Below are 25,319 nucleotides of genomic sequence, written 5' to 3'. Positions count from 1 at the left end.
GCCACTTACACAGATTGCATCGCCATTTGACACACTTTATGTTTTACTTGTTTGATTATTGTTTGTCTTTCCCTCTCTTAAGGAGCCCTGATGGTACAGTGATTAAGCATTCAGCTGCTAACTGAAAGGTCATTGGTTCGAACCCACCAGCTGCTCCACAGGAGAAAGATATGGCAGTCTGCTTCCATACAGTTTGCAGCCTTGGAAACCTTATGGGACAGGTCTACTCTGTCCTACAGGATCACTGAGTTGGAATCCACACAATGGCAATGGGTTCCCCTCTCTTGTATGGAAGCTTTGTGAATACAGGAAGGTCTACCTATTCTGTCTGCTTCAGATTTCCCTAGCATCTAGGAGAATGCCTAACTCAGAGTAGGCACTCAGTAAAAACTCAGTGATAATCAAATATTTGCTTTCCCAGCCTCCCCGGATGCCAAGGCATGGAAGGGCACATGACCCAGGCTCTACCAATCAGAAGCACCCACCCAACAATGCGACTCTTGGATAATAATGTAAATCCATTCTGGCGCAAGTGGCAGTAGAGAAGCCAGCTACAGCTGGTGTCCTGGGGTGGCAGCATTGGTGCCAGCATTTCACACCTGCCCAGTGTCACTGTGTCACCATGGCCAGCTTCCACAGCTGTGCATGGTGGTGTTGTCACGGGACCAGATCTGTGGCAGGATTTGGGGTGAGGTTCTTGGCCATGTAGTTTCCACGCCTGGCTCTCTGGACTTTCCGGGATATTCTGAGAGTCACCAGCATCCTTCTAATAAAAATCTGTTTTCTGTTATAATTTTTAAAGTGGGATTTGGAGTTAAGAGTGCCTGGGGTCGAATACTGGCTTCACCACAGGACAAATCATGTAGCTAACTGTTCTGAGCCTGTTCCCACATCTGTGAATGGGTACATTCAGTGTCCTACCTCATGGGATAGGGGTGAGGATCCAGTGAGATCTTGCCCGTGAAGTGCTCTAGGACATAGTCTGCAAACTTGCCGCCCCGGGACAACAGAAGTGTTTTGTCTGACAGCCAGTGTTATTGTTTTTAACTGACAGCTAATACTTAGAAAGGGGGTTTACTGAATGTTCTGGATTTCCAACTTCTTTCTTGATAAATCCGAGGCTCTGGCAACACGGGATCACATTCCTACCATGCAATGAGATCAAGCTGAAAAGAGTTTGCCTCCTTTGAAGAAGGTAGGAACCCTCCTGACTCCTCACAAGTCACTCCTCATGTCACCTGCCTGGCCTCTGTTGAATGGTTTTGAGTTTGTAGCCCTGCATCAGAGACATCAAGATTTTCTAAAGCTGCAGAATTAAAGAGCTTGGCTAAATTGCCTCTAGAGAGTTTTTTCAGACTGATTGGGTTTTCTATTGCTGTGTGACAAATGATTCCAAAACTACTGGCTTAAAATAACCACCATTTTATTATCTCTAATGTTTCTTAGGGTTGACTGGGCTTCGTTGGGCAATTCTTCTGCTCCATATACCGGCTGGGACTGCAGTCATATGGGGGAGCTCACTGGACTGGAACATTCAAGATGGCTCACCCATGTGGCTGGCAATTGGTGTTAGCTTTTATCAGCTGAGAGCATTGCTGGGGCTGGCTCAGGGCTCCTCCATGTGACTTAGGCTTGCCACAGCACCGTAGAAATGAAGGTTGCCAGTCTTCTTAAGGCCTGGGGTTGGAAGTCCCAGAACGTCATTTCTGCTCCATTCTATTGGTCAAAGCTAGTCACAGAGCCAGCTCAGATTTCAGGGGGTGGAGTGAGCGAGATGGGAAATGAGTTTCACCTCTTCACATATACAGGGAGGAGAGGATTGTTGGGGGCCATCTTTGGAGACTAGTGACTACATAGAGCTAAGGTTTTATGATTATTTACTCTGCCTTAGCGTAAGAAAGGCAGAGGTGAGAGAGAAGTGCCTTTTAGCAGTTTAGTAAAAAATAAATTCCAGAATTACTTATCACCCCCTACCACAACAGTGCAACAGTTATTGAAGACCAATTTCCAATAAATTCTTCCATTTTGTCAGGGCTGGCTAAAATCTGCTTCATCTTAGCCAACTGGTTAAACATTTATATGAAGAGGAAAATAACTGATAGCATTCTCCCTAACCTCCTGCATATTTGCCTTTAAAGTTGCATACTTGTGAACTACAGGCTGATAAAATGAGAGATTAATTCATTTCCATTGACTCATGCAAGTTTTCTGTTGACTTGGATTCCAGCCAGAGTATGAAATGTTCTATCAAAGGGTGGCTGCAGCTGGAGCTGGTGGACCAGGACGTAGGAGGGGAGAGTTGTTGGTGTGGGAAGTCCTGAGTCTAAGAAGTTCCGTCCTGACTCATGTGGAAGCTGATGGAGCTGAGACATAGATAATCTAGCTTTTATTGGGAAAGAAAACAGGGAAAATAACAACGGTAAAAGTTGAGGCAACTGAAACATGAACCAAGGTCAGCACTATGGAACTGAGAGAAATATGTTAAACCTCAAGATAGAAAACCAGGAGCAGAAACTGAAGATGAACCTAAATTCTAAAGTAATACAGGGTTTGTCCAGCAGCAAGGACGAACCATAAACTTCCGGGCAAAGGGCAGAAACTAGTATGAAATCAGGTAAGAGAAGGTTTTGGAGGTCAATATGGCAAGTTGTTGTGAATATTCTGCCTAAGAATGAAATATTTTTTTCAAAGATAAGACATGTTCCTTCTTATCTGAAAGGTCTTGCCTTTGAGATCTCTCTGAACAATTTGGACCCTGAAAAGAATACAGGAATGAGAAAGGAGAAATCAGGATGATTGTTGATTCCCTCCAGTCAATCACTGCCTCAACTGCTCACCTGCCTGAGACAGCAGTTCTTGGCCCTCACTTAGACCGTTGCCTGGACCTCAAGCCCAACAATGAAATAGAATTTCTAGGGGTGGATTCCAGGTACTGCTGTTTTTTTTTTTTTTTTTTAAGTTTCCTCAGGTAATTGTAATGTGTAGCCAGTGGGGAGACCCACTGGCCTGATGCCCTCACTCTCACTGAAACAGAGGCAAACCCCCCTCAGAGGAGAGGAGATGGTTCCACCCAGAAGTCCTCAAGGATCACAGCTCTGACCAGTAGAAACCAGCAGGAGAGCACCCCCCTGTGGGTGTTGGATATAGGAGCTTCAGCGGGCTTCAGAACATCTTGCCTCAGTATGTTCCCACCTGCACTGCTGTTCACAGTGAGGCCAAACCTTCCTTGGAATTCAGTTCTGCTCCCGGCTGGCTGCCACCAGACCAGGTTTTAGCACCAATGAATTGAGAATTTGATCAGAGGAACTAGGCCGCTAGCATGAGTTGAAACTAAAAGCAGAAAAGCATTCTTCCAGATCATGTTCAGTTCATTGAACAAATAACTGTGTCCGAGTCTACAAAGTACCAATGTGCAATGATTAAGAACTCCAGCTTTGGAGTCAGAGAGCCCTGGGTTCTCATGCTGGGTTCACTATCAGATAAATTGAGCACACTATACAAGTTTTCTTCACCCAAAACATCCCCAGAAAAGAGCTGCCTTATAGTTGAACCATTACGAGGTCTCTCATATTATAGGGTGCAAACCCACTGCCATCGATTCCGACTTGTAACAACCCTATAGGACAGAGTACAACTGCCCCACAGAGTTTCGAATCCTAGTGGATTTGAACTACCAACCTTTTGGTTAGCAGTCATAGCACTTAACCACTATGCCACCAAGGTCTGAGGTGCTTATGGAGGCCACGTGACAAAATCAGTTTTAAAAAAAAAGTAGCGAAGAAACTTTATACAGATTTATTCCCTGTATGAATCTGAGTTATCACCGCACGTATGCAAGTGCTTGGTGTTGAAAATAAGCTTTTAAAAATGTTCTTTCAAAATCAATATAAGTGTTTACGTAGCGGAGACCACAACTTAAAACAACTGTTCTAAGGTTATGTGAATAATATTTGTTACTTGGGACATTTTTAGTGCAACATGATGTATACATTTACAAAGTGCTCCTATTTTATATTTTCATAATTATATTTGTTTCATGATTATTAGAAAATCCATATTTTATAGTTTATAAAATTGAGGAAATAATAGTAGCTGTTTCACAGATTACTGAGAGGTTAAACAAAACAACATATGTAAAGTATTTGGCATAGTGTCTGGCACAGAGAAAGTGATAAATGATCGATACTATTATTGATATTATTATTACAGCGGTGCTAAGCACAGCAGCTAACAACAATAACAAATGTTTAGGTAAGTGTCTTCGTTTTTTTGGGCTGCCGTAACAAAACACCACAACGTGGGTGGCTCTGAAGAGGAATGTACTCTGTCACAGTTCTGGAGGCTCCAAGCCCAAATGCTGGCCATCAGCAGAGTCATGCTCTCTCTGTCAGCTCTAGTGGAAGATCTTTCCTTGTCTCCTTCATCCTCCAGCAGCCCCCAGGTGTTTCTTGGCATTTCTTGGTTTGTTGGCAGATTTTTACATGATGTTTTTTTTCCTGGGCGTGATTATTTCTGAGTCTGTCATTCTCTCTTATAAATGCCACTCAGAAAGGAATAGGATTAGGAGAGCCCTACAATGACAAAACTTCACTTGACCCAAAATAAAAGAAAAGCTATTTCCAAACAAGGTCACATTCACAACTGCAGGGGTCAGGACTTCAACATATCTTTTGGGAGGGCACATTTCAATCCGTAACAGTAAACGAAGCTATTATTTAAAAAAAAAAAAAAAAAGTCATTGTAAGTGAAACATACACTTACCATAAAAAAAAAAAACATACTTTTTTTTTTTTTTCTGTGTAATCTAGCAATCCCACTCCTAGATATTTAGAGTTCACACAAATACCTGACAATGATGGCGGATATAGAAAACTAGAACATGGTCTGCGGAGCTCTAGGTACGAGAGGGTAAGGCACCGGAAAGGCAGGAGTCAGAGGCGAAGAGAATTGCTTTGACCGTGCCACACTTTCCGCAAGGGCCTGGAGAAGCGTCTAACCCAGACCTCCAGCCTAAGCTGAAGTGCAAGCGGTAAACGGGACATTTTAATACCAGTGGCTAAGCTCCAGGCGCAGGGAGTCAAGTCAGGTGTGGAGGGAATACAGACGGGGGAGAAGTTCAGATCCCTGGAGCAGAGGATGAGAGAAAACGACTAGTGGAATCTGAAGGTTAAGATACAGGTAAGGGCCAATTCAGGCAGGGCTCATCCCGTCAGTTTAAGCAGTCTGAACTTTATTTTACGGGCAATGGGGCGCCGCTGAGAGAGTTTAAGTGTAAAGTCGCTGAAATTCAGACGAGTTACACAATTAGGTACAGAACAGAAGTGAACCAACGCCTAATTCATTTCTAATAAACTAGCGCCAGACTCCCCGCTGCGCCCTGTTCTTCACCGAATCGCGCACTTCGGAAGACGAAGCAAACGTTTCTAATCCGCCCCCTGCTCTGCGGAAATACCCTCAGCGGCTCAACCGGAAACAGAAAGTGGCCGCTGTGGACGCCACCTAACGGCCGGCTGCTGCGAAGCTGAGCCCGGAAGGCCACAACGCCGGAAGGGGCCCGGCTGTTTCCGGTAAAAACCCGACAGAGCAGGCGCTCACAGCCGAGTCTCCGAGATCCGGCCTGTGCATCCGGCTATGCGACGTCGCTGCCCGCTTTTGCGCAGGCGCGGGGGTGGCGGCGCGGGCTAACCCGTACGCCAGCCGTGCGCGCGCCCGTCCTCCGTCCGGCTTCGGTGCGGCTTCTAGGAAAAAAGCTCCCGAAGCAGGAGCGCGGCTTCTGTTCTCTAGACTACGACTCCCAGCATGCCACGGCCCGCGCGTCGGTACGGCGTGCGGTTGCCGAGGATAGGTCACAGGGAATTGGAGGTGTGGATGACGTCGTAAAACAAAGATATTGAATACGTCGTTAGAGTACACAGTTGATAGAAGCCCCAGTGGCCTAATGGATAAGGCATTGGCCTCCTAAGCCAGGGATTGTGGGTTCGAGTCCCATCTGGGGTGCTTATGTTTTATTTATCTCAAAAATACTTTTTTGTTTCCTTAAGAAGTTATAGTAAAATATGCTGATTTCTTTATGGGCGAGTGTATGTGTGGTTTTACTAGCTGTTGGGCTGCGATTTGCCCGTATCAGAGCCTCCATTTCCTCCCTCTGAGCCGGAGGTGCTGTACGGTTGCGGGCAAGTTGGTCAATACACTGAACTTTTATTTCCCTTCTAAACCAAAAGCCCGTTGCCGTCGAGTCGATTCCGACCTATAGCGACCCTATACTTCCCTCCTAGAAATTATTAAAAAAAAAAAAAAAACCTCCTGGACGTATTCCACACCAAACGCACACCCACTCCCACTGGGTCCGCTTTTCCTCCGGGCCTGCGGCCGGTGGGCTCAGGGCGTCGTAACGACGCAGTGACAGGAGGATCACCGCCCCCTCGCGGCCCTTCGGAGGACACTCGGCTTTCGTTTGCTTCTGTCTAGCTCGCTAGGGCGCCGCTCGGCGCTCAATTAATACGGCTTCGCAGGCTAGCGAAGGGGGACGTTCCACTGCTCTTCGGTCGATAGGGGGAGCCGGCAGCCGGGTCCGACCGGACCATTAAGCTGCCGGGCTGGGGGGGCATAGGGAGGGACGTGGGCGCCGCCGGTCGCCAGCCTCGGGGACGGCCGGGAACATGGCGGCGTTGGGGTCGCCAGCGCGCACGTGGCGGGGCCTTCTGCGGGAGCTGCGCTACCTGAGCGCAGCCACCGGCCGGCCCTATCGCGACACCGCGGCCTATCGGTACCTCGTGAAGGCTTTCCGTGCACATCGGGTACGGAAGCCCGGTGTCTCAGGGCCGGGGGAGAGGCGGGGTGGGCGGGGTCGGGCGCGGGGGCTGCTCGCCGGCCTCTCTGGGGCCGACCCTCCCTGCAGCCCGGGGTCCGACGCGGAATCGCCGAGGCCCGGCCGCGGGGCCAGGCCGCTCTGGGGACCAGGCTGCTCTGGGGACACGGTGGCCGTCCTCTGGGGTGGCGCCGCCCCCGAGCATTTCATTGGCTGGGCTTTTGCTCGTGCGGAGGGGAAAGCCGGGGCAAAGCGGAGCGGAGGGCACGGAGGGGGATGGAGAGAAAAGATGGCGGTAGCGGGCGTGCGGTGTCCCCAGACGCGAGGCCACGGCATCTCTTCGGGCTCGCGCTCGCCCTTCCCCGAGTGGAGGTGTTCGGAGCAGCAGTTTGGGGAGCAGGGACAACCAACTGGGAGGCTCTCGGAGAGCGAGAGCCGTGCTTTATCTGTGCCGTCTGCCCTACATAAAATGGTGCCTTTTACGGCTGTGAGGAGCCCTGGTGGCGCAGTGGTTAAGGCGCTCGGCTGCGAATGGCTGCTAACCGAAAGGTGGCGGATCGAATCCTCTCGGAGGTGACATGTACCCTATGGAGGCCACACGGGAGAAAGATGTGGCCCTCAGCTTCCTAAAGATTTACAGCCTTGGAAACTCTGTGGGGCAGTTATACCCTGTCCTGTAGGGCCGCTAGGATTCGGAATCGACTCCACGGCAGTGGGTTAGGTTTTTTGGGGTTTTGTATAGCTGTACTAGAAACCTGTAATGAGGTCAGCTACGTTATTGTGCTATAGACATTAGCTTGGTACATGACGAGATTGAATTTTTACTTATGTAGCAGGTTAAAGATGGGAGGCCATGCTTGAGAAGTTCCTTTGTGAAATCCACACTCCTTATCCCGTCAGACAAGACATGGAAGAATTCCCTTTTTCAAACGTGGCGACAGAGGCTCAAGGGACAGTAACCTGTACAAGGACATGTAGAAGAATAAGGAGCACTTTACCTGGCATCCAACTAACTGCTGCCTTTGGAGTTAGGGAACTGGCTTGCAGAGAAGCTTGGAGAGTCAGCATGGGCTTTAGGGTAGGGAAAGGAGAACCATTATCCTAACCATTGAACTTCTGAGAGCCATGGAAGTTAGAACGCAAAATCTTAGAATTAAAATTCAACTAATTTTTTTAAAGGTCATAATGTTTAAGGGCTGTGCTAGGAACTTCGGCTAAAAAAAAAAGTAAGATACACATGGGTCTCGTCTTTTAGGATGCTCACAGTACACCCGAACTTCGGCTAAAAAAAAAGTAAGATACACATGGGTCTTGTCTCTTAGGATGCTCACAGTACACCCGAGGATGCATACAAGAAACAATAAATTAGATCTAAGGGAGCAGCGTGCGATGCTCCCATAAAGAGGGAAGGCTTTTTTAAGGAAGGCATTCAGGAGAGAATTCATTAGGCTGGGGCCTGAAGGTCAAAGTAGAGTTCACAAGCTAATGGGGGTTGGGGAAGATGAGGATCCGGGTACAGAAGCTGCACAACTGAAACCCAGAGGTGAGAACAACTGTTAGAATGTCTGGAGCTCAGGATGTGGTAGGTAAAGGAGAGGAAGATGAGGTAGGTAGTAGGAAGGAATTTAAGCTTTATCATGAGTGTAATGGGTGCCATTCTAAGATTTTTGAAGAGGTGACATGATTATAGTTGTACCCTATGGAGGCAATACTATTGATACTGAAAGAGGCTTGGCAATGACTCTGGAATTCCTTGGAAATATCTGAAATTCATGCTAAAAATTCTAGAGACACTACGTTGTGGGAGGCATATGAGGATACAGGAACGGTTTCTATTTCCTTCTGACCAAGAGCTGACTCTACACCTCTTTTCTCTATCCTTCCCTTAGGCAGAAGAGATTCCTTTAGGGTGGAGCCTCCCTTTTCTCCTTAGGGAAAAATGCAGTTTTTGGTTCCATTTGGTCTTGTTGGCCCTTCTCTCCTGACTTCTCAGGCACAGCCAAATCAAAAGCAGGATTCTCTTTGTCCTACGCTCGCATAGAATTCCCATTTCAGATCCAACAGATCTTGGCTTATATAGTAGAAATGAATGTTACCCTTTGTCGATGCTTGATATTGGTGTTGATCTAATATTTTTAATTACTGAAAAGGTATGTTTGATTAAATTAGATGAATTCTGTGTCTGAGCAGTTAATGAGTGGTTCCACACGTGATCTGCAGATCTTAAGCTACATATTCTAGTTCTCAGATTCCAACCTACGTGTTCAAATAGAGAAAGAAAGTAGTTCTCAGATTCCAACCTACGTGTTCAAATAGAGAAAGAAAGGTCAAAGGAAGATTATATCGGTAGTGGTGCCCAGGGATAATCCACACTTGGACAAGGCTCCTTAAGTCATTTGAGGCTATGCACACATCTCTGTCTCACCTACCCTCCCACTACCTCAGAACACAAAACTAGTCAAGGACCAAAACCAAACCCACTGTCTTCGAGATTCCAACTCATAGTAACTCTTGGACAAAGTAGAACTGCCCCGTAGGATTTCCAAGGCTATAGATCTTTAGGGAAGCGGACTGCCACATCTTTCTCCCACTAGCAGCTGGTGGGTTTGAACCTCTGACCTTTTGGTTAGCAGCCAAGCACTTTAACCATGGTGCCACCAGGACTCCCTTAAGTAAAGGGCACCCAGCTAAATTATTTAATCTGGAAATTAAGTATGCAGAAAAAACAAGGTTTGGAGTCCCTGGGGAAAATGGATATGAATTTTTTAGCCTTGTAAAGTCCTCAGAATCCAGACCTTTCATGTGGACAAGTAAACGTGAGAGCAAATAGAATTACGTAATAGGAATGTATGCATTTTATTTTTCATTTCCTTACTGTTACTGTTGAGGAGAAAGCTGTTATTTTTCAAACAAAATAAGTTTTTAATTTTCATTGCAATGAAGGGCATATGCCACACTAACCAAAGTCACGCAGATGTAAAATAATGCAGCCCTTTGTTTCTTTGAAGGGGAGAAAGTTCCATTTCTATTCCTTAGGCGACGTTAATGAGCAGTGACCTGGATATAGTTCCCGTCTCTGCCCCGATCCAGCCGCTGAGCCTCTCTGGGCTTGTTTACTCATTTGTAAAATGAGGGAGTCGAAACCAGATGATTTCTTCCTATATTAAGACTCGGGGACACTGTATTCCATGAAACTCCTTTTGCTTAGCTGGAGGTCAGCTTTCCTGCATACAGAGTGCCTCTCTGTGTGTGTCGGCACCCGCACACGCGCTGCATTTCCTGGGTGCGACTCCCTTTGAGCTGATGCTTGACTACGCCTTCCTCCGTGGAGCCGGACCGTCTCTAACCTGCTGCTTCTCCAGGTCACCGGGGAGCAGTTGTGCAGAGCCCAACACGAGCTTCACTTCCAAGCCGCCGCCTACCTCTGCCTGCTGCGCAGTGTCCGGGAGCACGTGGCCCTGCACCGGGAATTTCACGGCCAGGGCGAGCGCTCCGTGGAGGAGTCCGCGGGCCTGGTGGGTCTCCAGCTGCCCCGGCAGCCTGGAGGGAAGGGCTGGGAGCCGTGAAAACGAGAGATGCCTCGGACCCTTCCTTCGCGGGAGTATTTAATCATTTCTATCAATATGTATTTGTCATTAAATGGTTTTAAAGTTTGAGGCTTTTCTCTGTAATTTTGTTGGCCGAATGGTTCTTACAAGAATAAACTAGAGAAGTTTTAATTTTTACTCTCAATGGATTTACTGAACTTCTTATACTAGGCTGACTGATATTCTTGACCTACTTTTAAAAATCTTTATTATTTTTTTAAAATTTTAAAGGTAATACAGCCTTTTTTTTTTTTTTTTACAAGCCTATTAAGGAATTCAAATGGTGTAGACATATAAAAGCCCCCTCTTCTTTTCCCTTGCCCTTCCCCAACTCCACTACCAGGTGGTAACCATTACTAACAGTTTGGTTTATTTCTTTTCAGATATTTGCTGTACGTATAACCAAAAAACCAAACCCATTGCCATGGAGTCAATTCCGACACATAACAACCCTACAGGACAGAGTAGAACTGCCCCATAGGGTTTCTAAGAAGCGGCTGGTGGATTTGAACTGCCAACCTTTTGGTTAGCAACCAAAATCTTAACCACTGTGCCACCAGGGCTTTTCCTGTATACAAACGTACAATTATATATGTTATAAAAATACACTAGTGTGCATTGGGGTTCTGGCAGGAACCAGGTGGCACACTCAGGTAGGGTTATTGAGGAGAATTGGTGATGGACTACATATAAAAAAAAAAAAGTGTAGGTAAATTATGGTAAATCAAGGAGATGCTGGAGCTCCTAGGGGCTAACAGCAGCGGGGAGCTGTTACCTCTCCTAGGCCAACAGGAAGGGCCACCACTAAACTTCAGCCTGCTGGGAGGGGATCGAAGGGGAGGCAGGTGGTGTGATTTCTCTCCATTTGCCTTCTGATCTCCCTGTCAAATTGTTCTTCCTCTTGAATTCTCTATCTGGGCCAATGGCTCTGTCATGCACTTGGCTGTGTTCCCCTCTCTTCATGTCTAATCAGCCAACAATTTCTGCTTCTGCAGTAAGTAGCTCAAATCCCCTTCCCCTTCTCTACCCTTACTCCCTCTGCCTCAGTTCTAGCACTGGTAATCTTTTGGCTGAACTATTAAAATAATTCCCTATATGATCCTCTTGTTTCTAATGCCCTGAAGTAACAGTTCTTTTTCTGTGCCCCCTTTATGGTGTCTCAGAGTCCCGGTGGCTCAGTGGTTAAGAGCTTGGCTGTTAACCAAAAAGTTGGCAGTTTGAATCCACCAGCTGCTCCTGGGAAACTATGGGGCCGTTCTACTCTGTCCTGTAGGGTTACTATGAGAATTAACTCGACAGCAATGGGTTTGGTTTTGGTTTCTTTGTGGTATATGCTGGAGCCCTGGTGACACAGTGGTTAAGAACTTGGCTGCTAACCAAATGGTTGGCAGTTTGAACCCACCAGCAACTCCTTGGAAACCCTATGGGGCAGTTCCGCTGTCCTATACAGTCATTATGGGCTGGAATTGACTCGATGGCAGTGTGTTTATGGTATATGCTAGTTATAATTGTAGGTATGTCTTAAAACCTCTTTTTCCCTGGACCATGTCTCATTCATTTTTGTAGTTTCCAAATCGCCTTCCATAGTAATGTGTGCATAGCTTACATTCACTAAAATGTTTTTGAATGTATGGGTCAGCTGGCTGAGGAATATAAACTGAACAACAGGACTATTCATAAAGCATTTCAAAACTCTTGTCTAAGAGATTAACATTAAAATAATAGTACTAAGAGGTCAAACAAACATTTCAACAGATCAAAAAGAAACGTTTAGCATGCATTTCTTGTTCCTTGCTTTATTTCATGGGCATGCGCTTGTTAGTATTGTCTGAAGATCGTTTACACTTTGGTAAGGGAAGAAAGCAAAAGGATCAGGATAGGTTCAAGAAATTCTGATTTCCTTCGTTGCTACAATATTGTGTATATAACAAATAACACTTTAAAAGATATTTGAGGCAGAATTCCTAACAGGGTAAGAAATTATTATTATGGGTTTGGGGTCACATACACCTAGGCCTTAATCCAGCTCTACACTTTACCAGCTGTGTAATCCTGGGCAGGTTACTTGGCCTGAGCTTTTTCCCTCTTCTTTGAAACGGGAATCCCTACCTCACAAGGTGGTTGTGATAAATGAGAATAATGTAGACATAAAATACTTGCACAGTGCATAATGTGTACCCGGTAAAAAGAAGATATTACTGTTTTCGTCTTTTTAATCTCCATTTTTCTTATTCACCCTTCTCTAAGCCCACCAGTCTTCAGCAGTAAAGACAAGTGATTTCTTATGGTTTAAATAATTCACTCAGGCTATTTTCTGACCATATAGAATCAATCTGTAGGTCCTGTTAATAGTGTCATGATAGAGAATTAGCTGAACTCAATATTAGAAATGGAAAGAGTTGATCCTTGAACACAAAATGCATAAGCAGCCTACTTTCTGTATTGGGAAAGCCCAGAACCGGGATTCCTGTTTGGCACTGTGTTGCCTTAGGACTCTCATTTATCACATTCTTTCACTTTGCTGTCTCTTTTACCCTCTTGGAGCTCTTCCTCTCACTGGATTCCTTCCATTAGCATTTAAACATGCTCAAGGCTCTTCCATCTAAAAACTACTCTGCCTCTATCTCAAGTGCCTTTTCAGCTACTGCCTTCTTTTTCCTCTTCACAAATTTAGTGAATTATATTGAGTTACATTCATTTTCTACATTTTAAAAATGTATACTGTTTTATTGAGGTATTACATCCGTAAATAAATACACCCATTTTAAGTGTCCAATTCAATGAATTTTCGCACCTGTGTAATAACCACCGCCAGTAAAGTTATGGAGGATTTCCATGACCCCAGAAAGTTCTCTTGAGCTCAGTTGCAGTGAGTAGCCTGTTCCCCACACCTGGTCCCAAACAACGGCTGACCTGCTTGCTGTCACCATGGGTTAGTTTGATGTGTTCTACTATTTTATAGAAATGAAATCCTATAGTATGTATTCCTGAGTCAGCTTCTTTTGGTCAGCATACTAGTTTTGAGTTTCATCCATGTTTGTGGATATTGTCTTCATTTTTCACCAGCCACTTGTCCTCAGGTGGTAACCATTACTAACAGTATGGTGTACAGCACACTGGTTTCTGCTCCTTCACTGTACCTCCCAAGGGTACCTTCAGGTCACTGATCCCAGGGCAGCCTTTACATTCCTTGTTTGATCTCTAGGGGTCATTTAATACTACTGACCTCTCCCTCCTTTTCTCTTGGCTTTGGTGACATGGCCTTCTGATTTCTTCTATCGCTCTACTCATTGTCTCCAGTCTCCTCTTCTGTGTATCCCTTATAAGTTGATGTTTCTCAGAGTTCAGACCCAAGTGCTTACCTCACACCTGACATGCTTTCCCTAGCTTATCACCTCCACTTTCGAGGCTTCAGTTATCTTTAATGTGCTGATAACTCCAGGCCAGGCCTCCCTGCCAAGCTGTAGACCTGTATGTCCAACCGCCTAGCACACTGCACCACTTACATAACTCAAAGGCATTTTAAATCCAATGCATCCAAAACGGGTCCTTATCATCTTCCCCTACAAATCTTTCCTCTTCTGGTATTTCCCATCACATCACCAGCACTATCTTTCGCTGCTGCTCAAACCAGGGATCTGAGTTATCCTTGATTGCTTCTTGGCCTTCACATCCTCAGTTAAACTATCACTCAATTAATTCGACTCTACCTCCTAAAGATCTCTTGAATATCTATTACTGCTATCCTAGACTACCTGTTGCCATCAAGTCGACCCTACAGGACGTAGCAGAACTGCCCCACGGGATTTCCAAGGCTGTAATCTTTACAGAAGCAGACTGCCACATCTTTGTCCTGCAGAGGGGCTGGTGGGTCCAAACCGCCAACCTTTCTGTAACAACTGAGTGTTTTAACCGCTGTGCCACCAGAGCTCCTATCCTAGATCAAGACCTCTTTCATCCCTTCCCTAATTGGTCTCTTTAACTCCAATCTTGCTCTTCTTCAACCAATCCATCTTCCGTTATGCATCAATCTGATCTTGTACTCTCCTAATACTACAATCCTCCAAAGTAAAACTTTAACAACGGTTTCCACGATCTGGCTCTGCCACACCTCTTCAGCCTCATCTCTGCCTGCTCCTTGTATTTATTTGACAGTCCAGCCACACGGAATTTTTCAGTTCTTAGGAGCCACAGTCTTTCAACATTTTGCTGTTCCTTATGCACCCTAACCCCATCCCCCTTCTCTAGTTAATTACTATTCATTCATTCTTCAAATATCAGGTTAAATTTCACTTTCTCTTTTCTTCCTTCAACAAACATTTTAGGATGCCTATTATGTGCAGCAAAACTTAAACACTCAACTATTAGCTGAAAGGTTGGCAGTTCGAACTCACCCAAAGGCACGTTGGAAGACAGGCCTGGCGATCCGCTTCCGAAAGGTCACCGCCCTGAAAACTCTTTGGAGCAGTTCTACTCTGCACACACAGGGTCTCCATGAGTCAGGATTGATACGACGAGAGTACGTGTTAATCAAGGGTGCCCTTCTTAGCCATTTACTCTTAAAAAAGTAAGTATCTTTGACATTCTGTTCTGCATCTCCTCCCCACCCCCAAACACCCCTTTTGATTAGGGTGATTTTCTATAGAATCTTTGATCACAATGTTCGGTAATGGTAGCCAGGCACTGTCCAGTTTTTCTGGCCTCATGACAGAGGAGGCAGTTGTTCATGGAGGCAGTTAGCCACACATTCCCTCCTGACTCTCCTTCCTCTGTTGCTCCAGGCGAATAAAGACCAATTTCTGTGCCCTGGATGGCCACTTCCAAGCTTTTAAGATCACAGGCACTACACAACTAACTAGGAGGTTGAACAATACACTAGCGGAGCTTTCTAATGAAAGTATCCTTCTGCTTGTGTTTTTTTTAAAAAAAAACAAAATATTTTATAATAAAAGTTTCCTCTATTGGCCCAATATGCATTTAAAGGGATTTTAGGACTATGATTGCTATTTCATGTAAATTGTTAATCCTGCTAATAAATTATAAGTCAAGGCCATGCACATAAAATTTTAATTAAAAAATTACCATTGTTTCCTTTAAAAGTATCTAAAAAGTACCTATGTCTCATCTTTAGAAATTAATATTTCACGAAAAAAAAAAACTCAAAAAACCAAACCGAAACAAAAAAACACCAGGGGAAGGCTCTGATAGACACTTTCTGTTAGCTCACCAGTCCTCCCAACAACGCTATAGGATATTATGGTTATCTCCATTAGAAAAGAGAGATTAAGAAATAAATTGCTGAAGGTCCCAGGGGTGCTCTTGGAGGGAAGGCAGCAGGGAGAAGGGGGGTCCGTACGGGTCCGGGGGCGTACTGGAACCCTGGCGCACAGTGGTTAAGATCTGGCTGCTAACCAAAAGCTCCGCGGTTCGACTCCACCAGCCGCTCCTTGGAAACCCTGTGGGGCAGCTCTATTCTGTCCTATGGGGTCGCTGAGTCCCAGGCGACTCGACCGCAACGGGTTATTCATCAGAAATACTACCAGTTTAGTTAGGGAGGAAGACTCCTCAGCCCAGTCGAACAGGCGGGCATAATCTCTAAACTTACTTCCGACGCGGGCTAGCCCTCGGGCACATGGGGCTAATTTGGGTCCGATTCGGCAGCATCGCGGCCTGCGGCCCCAGACCGCTGGCTGCTGGGACCCAGGAGTTGACCACTTCAGACAGATCCCGCTCCGAGGCGGCAAAGACGCGGAGTCTCGCGAGATCTGGGCAGGGCGCGGGCGCGGCCAGCGTGCACGCGCCTGCGAGCCGTTAGGGCGGGACGCCTGTCGGGGGGCGGGCGGAGCCACTACCGTTGGACGCCGGTTGGTGGAGCTCTCGCAGGAAACGAGCGCGCGCGAGGTGCGTGCGCGCCCACGTCGCGGCGGCGGCGAGCGGCGTCAGCGCTCTGAGGGGGGGCTGACGGCTTGTGGCGGGCGGCAGTGCTGGCTGCGAGATCTCGCTTATCCTGTCCCGCTTCCGTCCCAGAACCTGGACTGAGCGAGGGGACCAGGGCCGTCTTCCGGGCCGCTACCTTCCACGCACCCGTCGTCGCGAGGCGCGCAGCCCGGACGCTCCTGCGGCCCTCCGGCTCCCCGTGCACACGCCGTGAGGCGGCGGCCGCCGCCACCGAGACAGCGTCTAGCCTCCCCCGCCCCTCCCCCGTCCCCCCCGCCCCGAGACCCCGGTCTGCGCCCACCCCCGCCCGGCCGCCGCTCCGCCGCCGCCATGTCGGCGCAGGCCCAGATGCGCGCGATGCTGGACCAGCTGATGGGCACGTCCCGGGACGGTAAGCGTGTGCCGGGCCCCGGGGTGGGGGAGGGGCGGCGGGGCAAGGGCGCACCTGGGCGTGAGAGTGTGTGGTGAGTAAGGGGCTCCAGATTGGTACCACGAGGGCCCGGCTCCCGGCCCGTCCAATCAGGGCTCGGCAGGCGGGCTTGGGGGCGGTGACCGTGCGGATTGGCGGGAGTGGCTGCCAATGGGGCAAGGCGGGGCCTGGAGGGAGAGGAGAGTGTGCCTTCAGTGTTGACTTGGCTGGGACCCGGGAACCCACGTCTCCTGCGCAGTCGGCGGCCCGTTGGTCGCTGGTCGGGGACCCGCGGACCGCTGACGCCTCCGCCCCGGAACGCATTCCTTAGCTCAGAGCTTTGGGGGCCCCCCTCGCCGCCGTCCTCCAGGGTCTCGAGCGAGAAGCCCCCCTCCTTCCTGGGTCTGCAGGAATCCTCTCCTCTCAGCCCCGCCCGGGGATGCACTCCTGAGCCCCGCAGACCACCCTTCTTGTGGGAGAATCTGACCCAAACCATGGTTTCTTGAAGTGGGTGCGTTTGGCCCCATTTTGTGAAAAGAACAAACGCTGTGGTCTTTTTCAGAGAAACCTCCATTTTGTTAAACAGTTTAATAGACGCTTCGTTCAGTAAACATGGGTAGATTTTGCCTGTGTCCCCAATAGAGCCATTTTGAAAATCGGGTGCCCAGTGAAGTAGAATTGAGGAAAAGCAAGATCTTTGAGGCACTTAGGTTAAAATCTGGAGAGGAAAACGGCTCATTGCTGGATTACCCTTTGTCATAAAGAGAGTTTTTGAACAAAAGGATGAAACGTTGTTGCTTTTTTTTTTTTTATGACGTTAGTGTAATGTCCTTTTTCAGATTCAACTAAAACCCATGCTAAATATGGGGGAAAGTCTAGTTCAGTACTTTCCTTTTTTTTAAAAAAAAAAGCATGCTTATTTTTATATGTTGCTTGTTCAGGCAAAGCGTTTCCAAGCCATTTAAGAAACGTTTTCTTTCCCGACAAGTTTTTCTTGACAAGGCACTGTTTAGTTTTTAATAGTTGGTCTTATAATTTACTTGAGTGCTTTACAGTAAAGCAAAATATGTGAATAGGTGAAAAAAAAATAAGTACTGAATTCAGATCTTTTTAGCAGCAGACATTTAGATTGGCTTCTCAAAGTTTTAATAAAAACCCACATTGAAACTTTTCTTTGTGAAGCGTAGAGACAAGCAGGTGTAGATGGCAAGTCCACGGTGGGTGTGTAGAAAGGAGGGAAAGATTGGGAAGGAAGTGATGGTGCTTAGTAAACCTTTGGAAGTTAACATTAATTTAAAATAACTGTTATAATTTTTCATGTTTACGTAAGAATCGTTACCTTATAACTGCAGCATGTTTTAACATTCCTCTTTTTCCAATATGAAGAGGGTGTCTAGAAGGGACCTGATCCAGGGTATTAGCTGACCGAATTTTATTTAGTAAAGTTATACAAATCATTTAAGGCTTATTTACTATGATTCTTTTAATCCCTGGTGGATACCATTTTTGGTACCTTCTGTATAGATTGGATTTCCTCATTTTACTGGGAGGGTAGTTGGATCAGTGTACCTGTCATCACCTGATAAATTTCTGAACCCAGCAGCCCATCTAGTGTTGCAAAGCTAAATTAAATATATATGGATATATGCACACGTATATATACTTCTGTGTATGTAGTCAGCAGAAACATAGAATTTCTTAAAATCCACTTTGCTTTGTATACAAATAAATTTATATTTCCTATGTGTCTGTTTCTGGATTTTTATTTATTTATTTTTTTTGCCTTCAGACTTAGAGGATTTATCTGTGAACTCATGTTTACAAATCCATGATATCATTTAGCTGAAATGACTGGATTTTCACTGCTATATTGGTCCAGAAGCAGGAAACAGTACTTTCAAGGAAAAGAATTGAATTTTTTTTTAGCTGTTGAAATTAGCTCTTTTATGTGTATAACGTAAGAATCAGAACATTATTTTTCTTTTTACCAGGTATTTAATGAGTTTGCGTATTTCATTTTATGGTTCAAGACCTTTGCATAATTAGGATTATTCTTTTTTAGCATACTGTCAACTTCAAGTTATCCAGGGGTAGGGGAACATGGATGCATTCCTGAATACACCATGTCATTTGAAACCATAGAACGGGAAACTTTGTGTTGGACATAGGAACAGCTTGCAGGGAATGCTGTTGGGTGTCCTTGGCACTAAAAGGTGGAAATGGGGTTCAAGAGGTGGGAGAGGGAGAGATAGGGCAGGTAGGAGGGATCTAAGGCAGCTTCTGGGTTTGTTTGTTTTTAAATCCCAGAGGCTTGCTGTACTCTCTTCATGGATAATGGGGTTCAAATTGAAAGTAACCCTCTCAGCCCTTAGTGTCTTGTCTGAGGGGATCTGAAGTGGTGTAGGAAGTATCAGAGGCTCTGGTGGTCACCAGGAAAACGTTGCTTCTCTTTCTCCTCCCACTGCTCTTTCCCCCTCCTAACAGCTTTTAGTTAGTTCCTTTTTAAACTCCTTGAAGATTTAGGTCTGTTAGTTAAATATACCTTATTTTGAATTACTTAAATCAATCACCTAGATTATCTAAACATCACTGAAATTCTCAGGAATAGGGATTTTGGTGGCAGGGAAATGGACAGGTAATTTTGGATCACTTGGGCACTTCAAGAAAGGACAGATCTGGGTGAGTGGTGGACGTGGGGGCCTTTGGACAACCAGAGGGCAGCATGATGGCACTGGGAGGCTGGGCAGGGGGATGACCAGGAGGTGGGAGAGGAATGCATAAGGGAGGTGGGAGGGCCAAAGACAAACTTTGCCTTCTTTGCAATTTTGCCTAGGGCCCTGGTGGTGGCAACCGCCTGTGTGCCACTGAAAATCGTGCCGATGCCTGGCATACTGCATAAATGGAAGCAGGGTACCGCGTGAGTTGAAACATTGGTCACACTATATAAAGTTTGTATATGTGAATCAGTGTAACTCGTACCCATGTAACTGGGGGTCTGACTGTATTTGGATTTTCCTAATAAGGCATCATGGGCTAAGGAAAAGAGCCCTGGGCTGAGGCTCAGGAGACCTGGTTTCTAGCCCCAGCTGTACCTCTAATTGTAACCTTGGGTAAGTCACTTAACCTTTTTTGCCTGAAGTTAAATCTATAATTTGTTAAATGGGAAGACAGATACTTTCCTATGTTATCATACTGTTGAAAAATACATATATATTCAGTGTTTTAGAAGGGAGGAACAATAAGTAGATATAAATTATTATTTTATCTCAAATTTAAGGTACATTAAATTTTATAAATACCTTTCTGTTTTAATTGTTGGCATTAATATAAGAGGGGGAGAAAGAGTAGTTTGTTTTCCCTGAATACATTCCACTTGAAAGCAGGAAGGAGCAACACAGGAAAATTCAGGAAGCTATTTGAGAACCGTCTGTGTGATAGTTGGAGGAACCCAACGCCCTTGCATAGAATATAGTCATTTTTTGCTGGGTTGGATTAATTGCAAGGATATCCCTGAAGAAAGCCCTTCTGTCAACAGATACAGTTTGGTAATGATGTCTCTGGTCCTGACCCAAGAAAGGTTTGGCAAGGTGCAAGGAATAGGGATTTTTGTTTACAGAATTGAGGGTTTGGATTTAGATTACAGCCTGAGTTTAGAAACTGTAGAGAAGTTACATAAGGTGGTTCTGAGGATTCCATTCCTCTTAATTGCTTATAATGTTTAAACAGGGAGCAGAGACCATCTGTGAAAAGTCAGGATAGGCATGGTAATATGCCATCAGAAGTAACCAGTATAGTAGTCTGTTAGAGTGTGATGTGGATTGTACAGCGTCTTTAGCTGTCCATTATGGTGACGGAATGTTTGGGGCAAGTTAAAGCTATCAGGTAATTTTAGCTGTTTTTCATGGCAGTCTTTCTAAACTGTATGATATACTTTCTCAGTTAATAGAGTATATTGATCATAGTTTTTCAGTTTATCAGTTACGTTGTGGAATAGTTACAGTTTATGGAAAATTGAAAGGCTGCACATCCTAGGTGATACTCAGGAAAATACAGTTGAGAAAACCATTTACCTATGTCTCACATGTTTGTGATATGTCGTTACAACCTCTAGGACATGGCTGCCTGTCTGCAAAATTAACTATTGAATCAAAGATTGAGGTAGTGTTTCCTTCAGTGGATTTTCTTTGAGAAATCACTTTGTAATCAGTGTTCCTTGATTTATCGTCAGCATTGAGAGTATTTTCTCTGAACTTTCTGTCATTAATGTCACAGACAATATTCATTTCTCGGTCAGTTGTAAGCCATTCTTCTACTCCACTTCAACTGTTCATTTTAAGTGAAGGAGGCGTAGCCTGTAACGGATAAGCACCTGTTTTTGAACTAGTAATAGGGTATATCTTACTCGAAAGCTTTTAAATTCCTTTTCGTTATAAAAATTTTTTAAAAAGTAAGGCTAAACAGAAATTTCTCTGAGTTTTCATAACTGTTTGGCTTGATCAGAGTTCCAAGCATATTGAAGACAATGAAGCTCTGTTAGCACCTTCATAGTGAATCATTGAAAAACATTTTTTTCCTCATTTTGAATTGTGAACTCTGAATAATATTTCTATCTACAAAGCAGTCCAGAAAAACAATATAAGGTGTTCTTTTACTTCAATTAAAAAAAAAAAATTGAAACCAGAGAAAAATCATTTTGTTCATCTCTGCGTAATGTATATCCGCACCAAGTGGGCTGTCTGTCACATGAGGAGAAACAGTGGCAGGCTGCATGTTCAAGATGGTTCCACAAGGTAGCAGGAATTCAAAGGCAAGTAGGTGTCATGGACCAGACAGGCGGGTTTAGCGAGTCAATAGTGTTCAGTACCAGGTGGTTTGTGCAGGCGGTCCTTAGAGTTGCTGAGGGTACAGGCAAGTGGTGGGATTGAGAAGATATATTTCCCTCAAATTTTTAAAAAATAAATAAAACATTACAAATAAAGTCCCTTATGGTCCCTTTGGAAACCCTGGTGGCATAGCGGTTAAGTGCTACGGCTGCTAACCAAAAGGTTGGCAGTTCGAATCCCCCAGGCACTCCTTGGAAACTATGGGGCAGTTCTACTCTGTCCTGTAGGGTCGCTATGAGTCGGAATTGACTTGATGGCACTGGGTTTGGTTTTTGGTTATGGTCCCCTTCGTAGTCCTGGTGGTGCAGTGGTTCAGACCTCAGCTGCTAACCAAAAGGTTGGCGGTTCGAATCCACCAGCCGCGCCTTGGAAACACTGTGGGGCAGTTCTGCTCTGCCCTGTAGGGTTGCTGTAAGTTGGAAGTTAGAATCTACTCAACAGCAATGGGTTTGGTTTTTTGGTTTTTATGGCCTCCCTCAGAGTCTCAGTCCTTTCCTAGAGGCAGTCCTTGTGAATTTGGTGTGTATGCAATGTGACCCAATATTTCTGCTGTTTTGTTTAGAGCTCTTGTCTCCTTCATTGGTAATCTCTGTTTTTTGATTTTAGCTTCCTCTCTTTGTTATTGGGTTGTCTGTCACCTCTGTTCTTCAATAGTCTCATTTCTTTTCCTTTGCTTGTTGGTTTTAGATTTGGGACGGCTCTGCTTGGTTTTTATAGCTATCACCAATCAATGAGAACTTGTCTTTTTTAATAGATAAATCAGCCAATCACCTTTTCTTTGATTCCAGCTATTTCTTCATAGCCAGAGATAGGTTTTATTACTTTTAATTTTGTGTGTAGAAAGTTCTGGATGATAGAAGGCACCAGACATCCAGAATACGGTTGGTACTGTATCAGAATTGCAGCTCTGCAAGTAAGTATCAAAATATAAAAATTAGCAGCCTGCAACTTTTTAATGACCGAGCTTCTTATAGGACACATATAATAAAAGAAATTATATATAGCCCACTTTTAGAACTTTTTATTGCCTACTCAGGCTTTTCTAATGTGTCTCAATCTAAAAAGAGAAATATCCTGAGAGATTTCCTAAATCCTGTACCCCCAGACATATAATGGCATTGACCCCTGCCAGTGGCCATGACCCTTTGCTTATAGAACGGGAGAAGATGGGCTAGGGGTGGAATAGAGCCCTTGGGAAGCAGCTCCCTTAGTGTTTGTTCTCACATTTCCATCATCACTGTTCTGTTAGCTCTTAAAGTCCCTGCAAGCAGTTTCTCCTCCTGCTATGGCTGTCTTCCAGTTGTGTTCTTTGTAATGTAGCTACATGGACAAGTGGGCTAGTAGATTTTTTAAAAAACATTATTAATCTTCGATTATATCCAGCAAGAATAAACTTATTCTGGAAATTTTTTCTACAGTGGGCATTGCATATTTTAAATTTTGGGGGTTGTCACGGGGATTTTGATGGGGATGATATTAGTATCTACTTGTAATTATAAACTTGTAGGACTATATGAACCAAAAGAGTAAGAAGATAGCCTTTCAGAACTGTAAAGAATCTTTATTTTTGCATTGGATTTTTTGGAAGAAAGGAAAGCAGCCGTTCCAACTTAGTGGGACTTTTATAAGCTTTGTTAGAAAGAAACTTGATATTACATCGGGAAGGAAGACTGCCATAGTTGGCTTTGCCCACTGCCGTATTTGGCTTAGTGCTCTTACTTTCTTTATGTAATAAATATATTCCTACAAAGTTTAATATGTATCGAATCACTTTAACTGTTTCCATATTATGTCAAGGTGTGGTAGTGAGTCCTTTGTAAAGTGAGCCCTCTACTGTGAACCTTTGAAATTTGAAAAGGAAGTTATCAGACAAATGCAAACATACAGTGGATTAAACTGAGTGTGTTTCTTAAGGAAACATGAAGTAAAGGAGTAATAAGAGTTTGTTTTTTTTTTTTAAGGTTAATTACGAAAGAGTTCGTATAGGTGACTTTTAAGCTGAATTAAAAAAGAACAACAAAGGTAGGTGGGAGAAGTTAGTAGAGTTGGTGAGAAAGTTTGAAGAGGGTACAAAAGCGATCAGATCGGTTCCTCAGTACAACAGTCACCATGCTGTAATAGTCACCTGCTTTTACCTTGGCTCCACATGAAGACAGGGTTAGTTGAGCGCTTCTCGAGGTCTCTTCCTGCCCCGTACGAGACTAGAAACTGGCCATGGGTCTTCATGTAGTTCCCATGTTGCTGTGTCCTTATCCTGGAAGAAATGGTTGAAGGAGGGACATCTCAGCATTTGAGCATTTGAGGGGACAGGGAAACTAGAAGTATTAAACTCAAAGGGCTCTACCTCTTTCTAACTCTTGGTTTTCCTGCCCTAAAGCGGTATAGCTCTTACGTCAGAGGGAAGGGGTCTGCCCTGTCGCAAACCAGCTGTGACGCTTGGCCCCTACCGAGTGTACCTTTGGGGAGGGCTTCCCTTGTCCCGCCTCTGTTTATGGACTAGGGGACGCTTAGATTTGTTTGTGTGCTGCTGAGGATCTCCTCTTTCTTTCCCCTAAGCTAAGCTGTACAAAAGAAACACTAATTAATTGTTTTTATAAATTGCCTGCCATTAATGCTTGATAATATGCAGTGAAATAAGGATTCTGCATACCCTTAAATGTCAAATATTACAAACTTTAAGATTCCTATAAAATGATAATACTAAACTCAGTTCACTTCTGCTTAGCCTTCACAGTTGTTGATCACATAGCATGGTCATCCACTCACAGCTTAAAAAATACAGGGAGCATCGGAAAGAATGGGTAAAGTAAAATTTTGATTTTTTAAAATAGCACATACAGCTTTGAAAGTTGGTTTGGTTTATCGTTTGTATGGGAGGGAGAGGGCGGGTGGGTGACATGGGAGGGGGGTGGGTGTTGGGGAAGTGGCATGTACCACATTCAATACCATCTAGGCGGAGTTTTGTTTTTAAATTGTGCTTTAAGTGAAAGTTTATAATTCAGGTCAGTTTTTCATACAAAAACTTAAACACAGGTTTTAAGTGGTACTACTGAAACTTAGGTCTGGGTCAGTCTCAAAAGGCAGGGCCATAAAATGCAGCGTTGGAGATTACAATGGAGCTACTTTTCCCTCCCAACAAATGGGAGGGGATTTTGCGAACCGCAGCATTGGGGTACAGTTTGGACAGGAGCCCTCTTTTACGGTGGCCTGCCCATATTCTCCGGTACACCTGAGGCTCTGACTGAAAGACCTTGAGAGGAATAGCATGCATTCCAGTATTTATTGTATACCTGTGACTCACACGGCCCCAAATAAAGGTTAGAATTCATGGAACTCAGGAAGGGTTGAACAGAAGAGGGAGGTAAGAGTTGCTAGTTTGAAGATAGTTGCTTGGTAGGAAATAATATTAAAGTTTTTTGCTGCTTCATTCAAATGAAAAACACTTTGCCTGCCAAGTTCTAAACCAAGTTTCTAGTTCTAAAAACCTGGAGTTGTAGTTATTTACAAAGCCTGATTAATTATTGTGCAGCTTATAGGGGAGAGACCTCCCTGCTTTTCTGGGAAGGGCTTTTTGTTGTTGTCGACTCAGATAGTGGTCACATCTCTGCCCCATCATTCTTAAACTCTCTCTTTTTACTTTGCATGTTTTTTAATCTGGGTTAAGAAGGTGAAAAAACATTGTGTAAGAAATCATA

The 25,319-nt window shown here is 44.8% G+C and overlaps 2 protein-coding genes and 1 non-coding gene across 12 annotated transcripts in view; all 3 read left to right on the top strand.

Moving 5' to 3' along the window:
- The first annotated feature begins 5,924 nt into the window (after window positions 1-5,924).
- Window positions 5,925-5,997, top strand: TRNAR-CCU (transfer RNA arginine (anticodon CCU)). The gene has a single exon. It is a non-coding gene; the product is annotated as a tRNA-Arg (tRNA).
- Window positions 5,998-6,625: 628 nt separating this feature from the next.
- Window positions 6,626-10,462, top strand: FMC1 (formation of mitochondrial complex V assembly factor 1 homolog). Its single transcript, XM_003420215.4, has 2 exons — window positions 6,626-6,797; window positions 10,171-10,462. Exons 1-2 carry the CDS (start codon window positions 6,660-6,662, stop codon window positions 10,372-10,374), a joined length of 342 nt encoding a protein of 113 aa, XP_003420263.1. The 5' UTR covers window positions 6,626-6,659; the 3' UTR covers window positions 10,375-10,462.
- Window positions 10,463-16,592: 6,130 nt separating this feature from the next.
- The window catches only part of LUC7L2 (LUC7 like 2, pre-mRNA splicing factor), a 47,783-nt gene continuing 39,056 nt past the window's right edge, over window positions 16,593-25,319 (top strand). For 2 of the 10 annotated variants that reach the window (XM_010599773.3, XM_003420214.4), the window contains exon 1: window positions 16,593-16,723. In XM_010599773.3, coding sequence (XP_010598075.1) covers window positions 16,663-16,723 — 61 coding nt within the window. In that variant the 5' untranslated portion in view covers window positions 16,593-16,662. Of the gene's footprint in view, window positions 16,724-19,605; window positions 19,659-19,680; window positions 19,852-19,882; window positions 24,426-25,319 lie in introns of those variants that run through there. The other 8 variants (XM_064289670.1, XM_064289669.1, XM_064289668.1 and 5 more) reach the window with 7 other exon arrangements.

The sequence above is a fragment of the Loxodonta africana genome, chromosome 8, assembly GCF_030014295.1.
Source record: "Loxodonta africana isolate mLoxAfr1 chromosome 8, mLoxAfr1.hap2, whole genome shotgun sequence".
NCBI classification, from domain to species: domain Eukaryota; kingdom Metazoa; phylum Chordata; class Mammalia; order Proboscidea; family Elephantidae; genus Loxodonta; species Loxodonta africana.
Note: the sequence above shows the minus strand (reverse complement) of the source record. Positions and strands in the feature narration are given on the sequence as shown.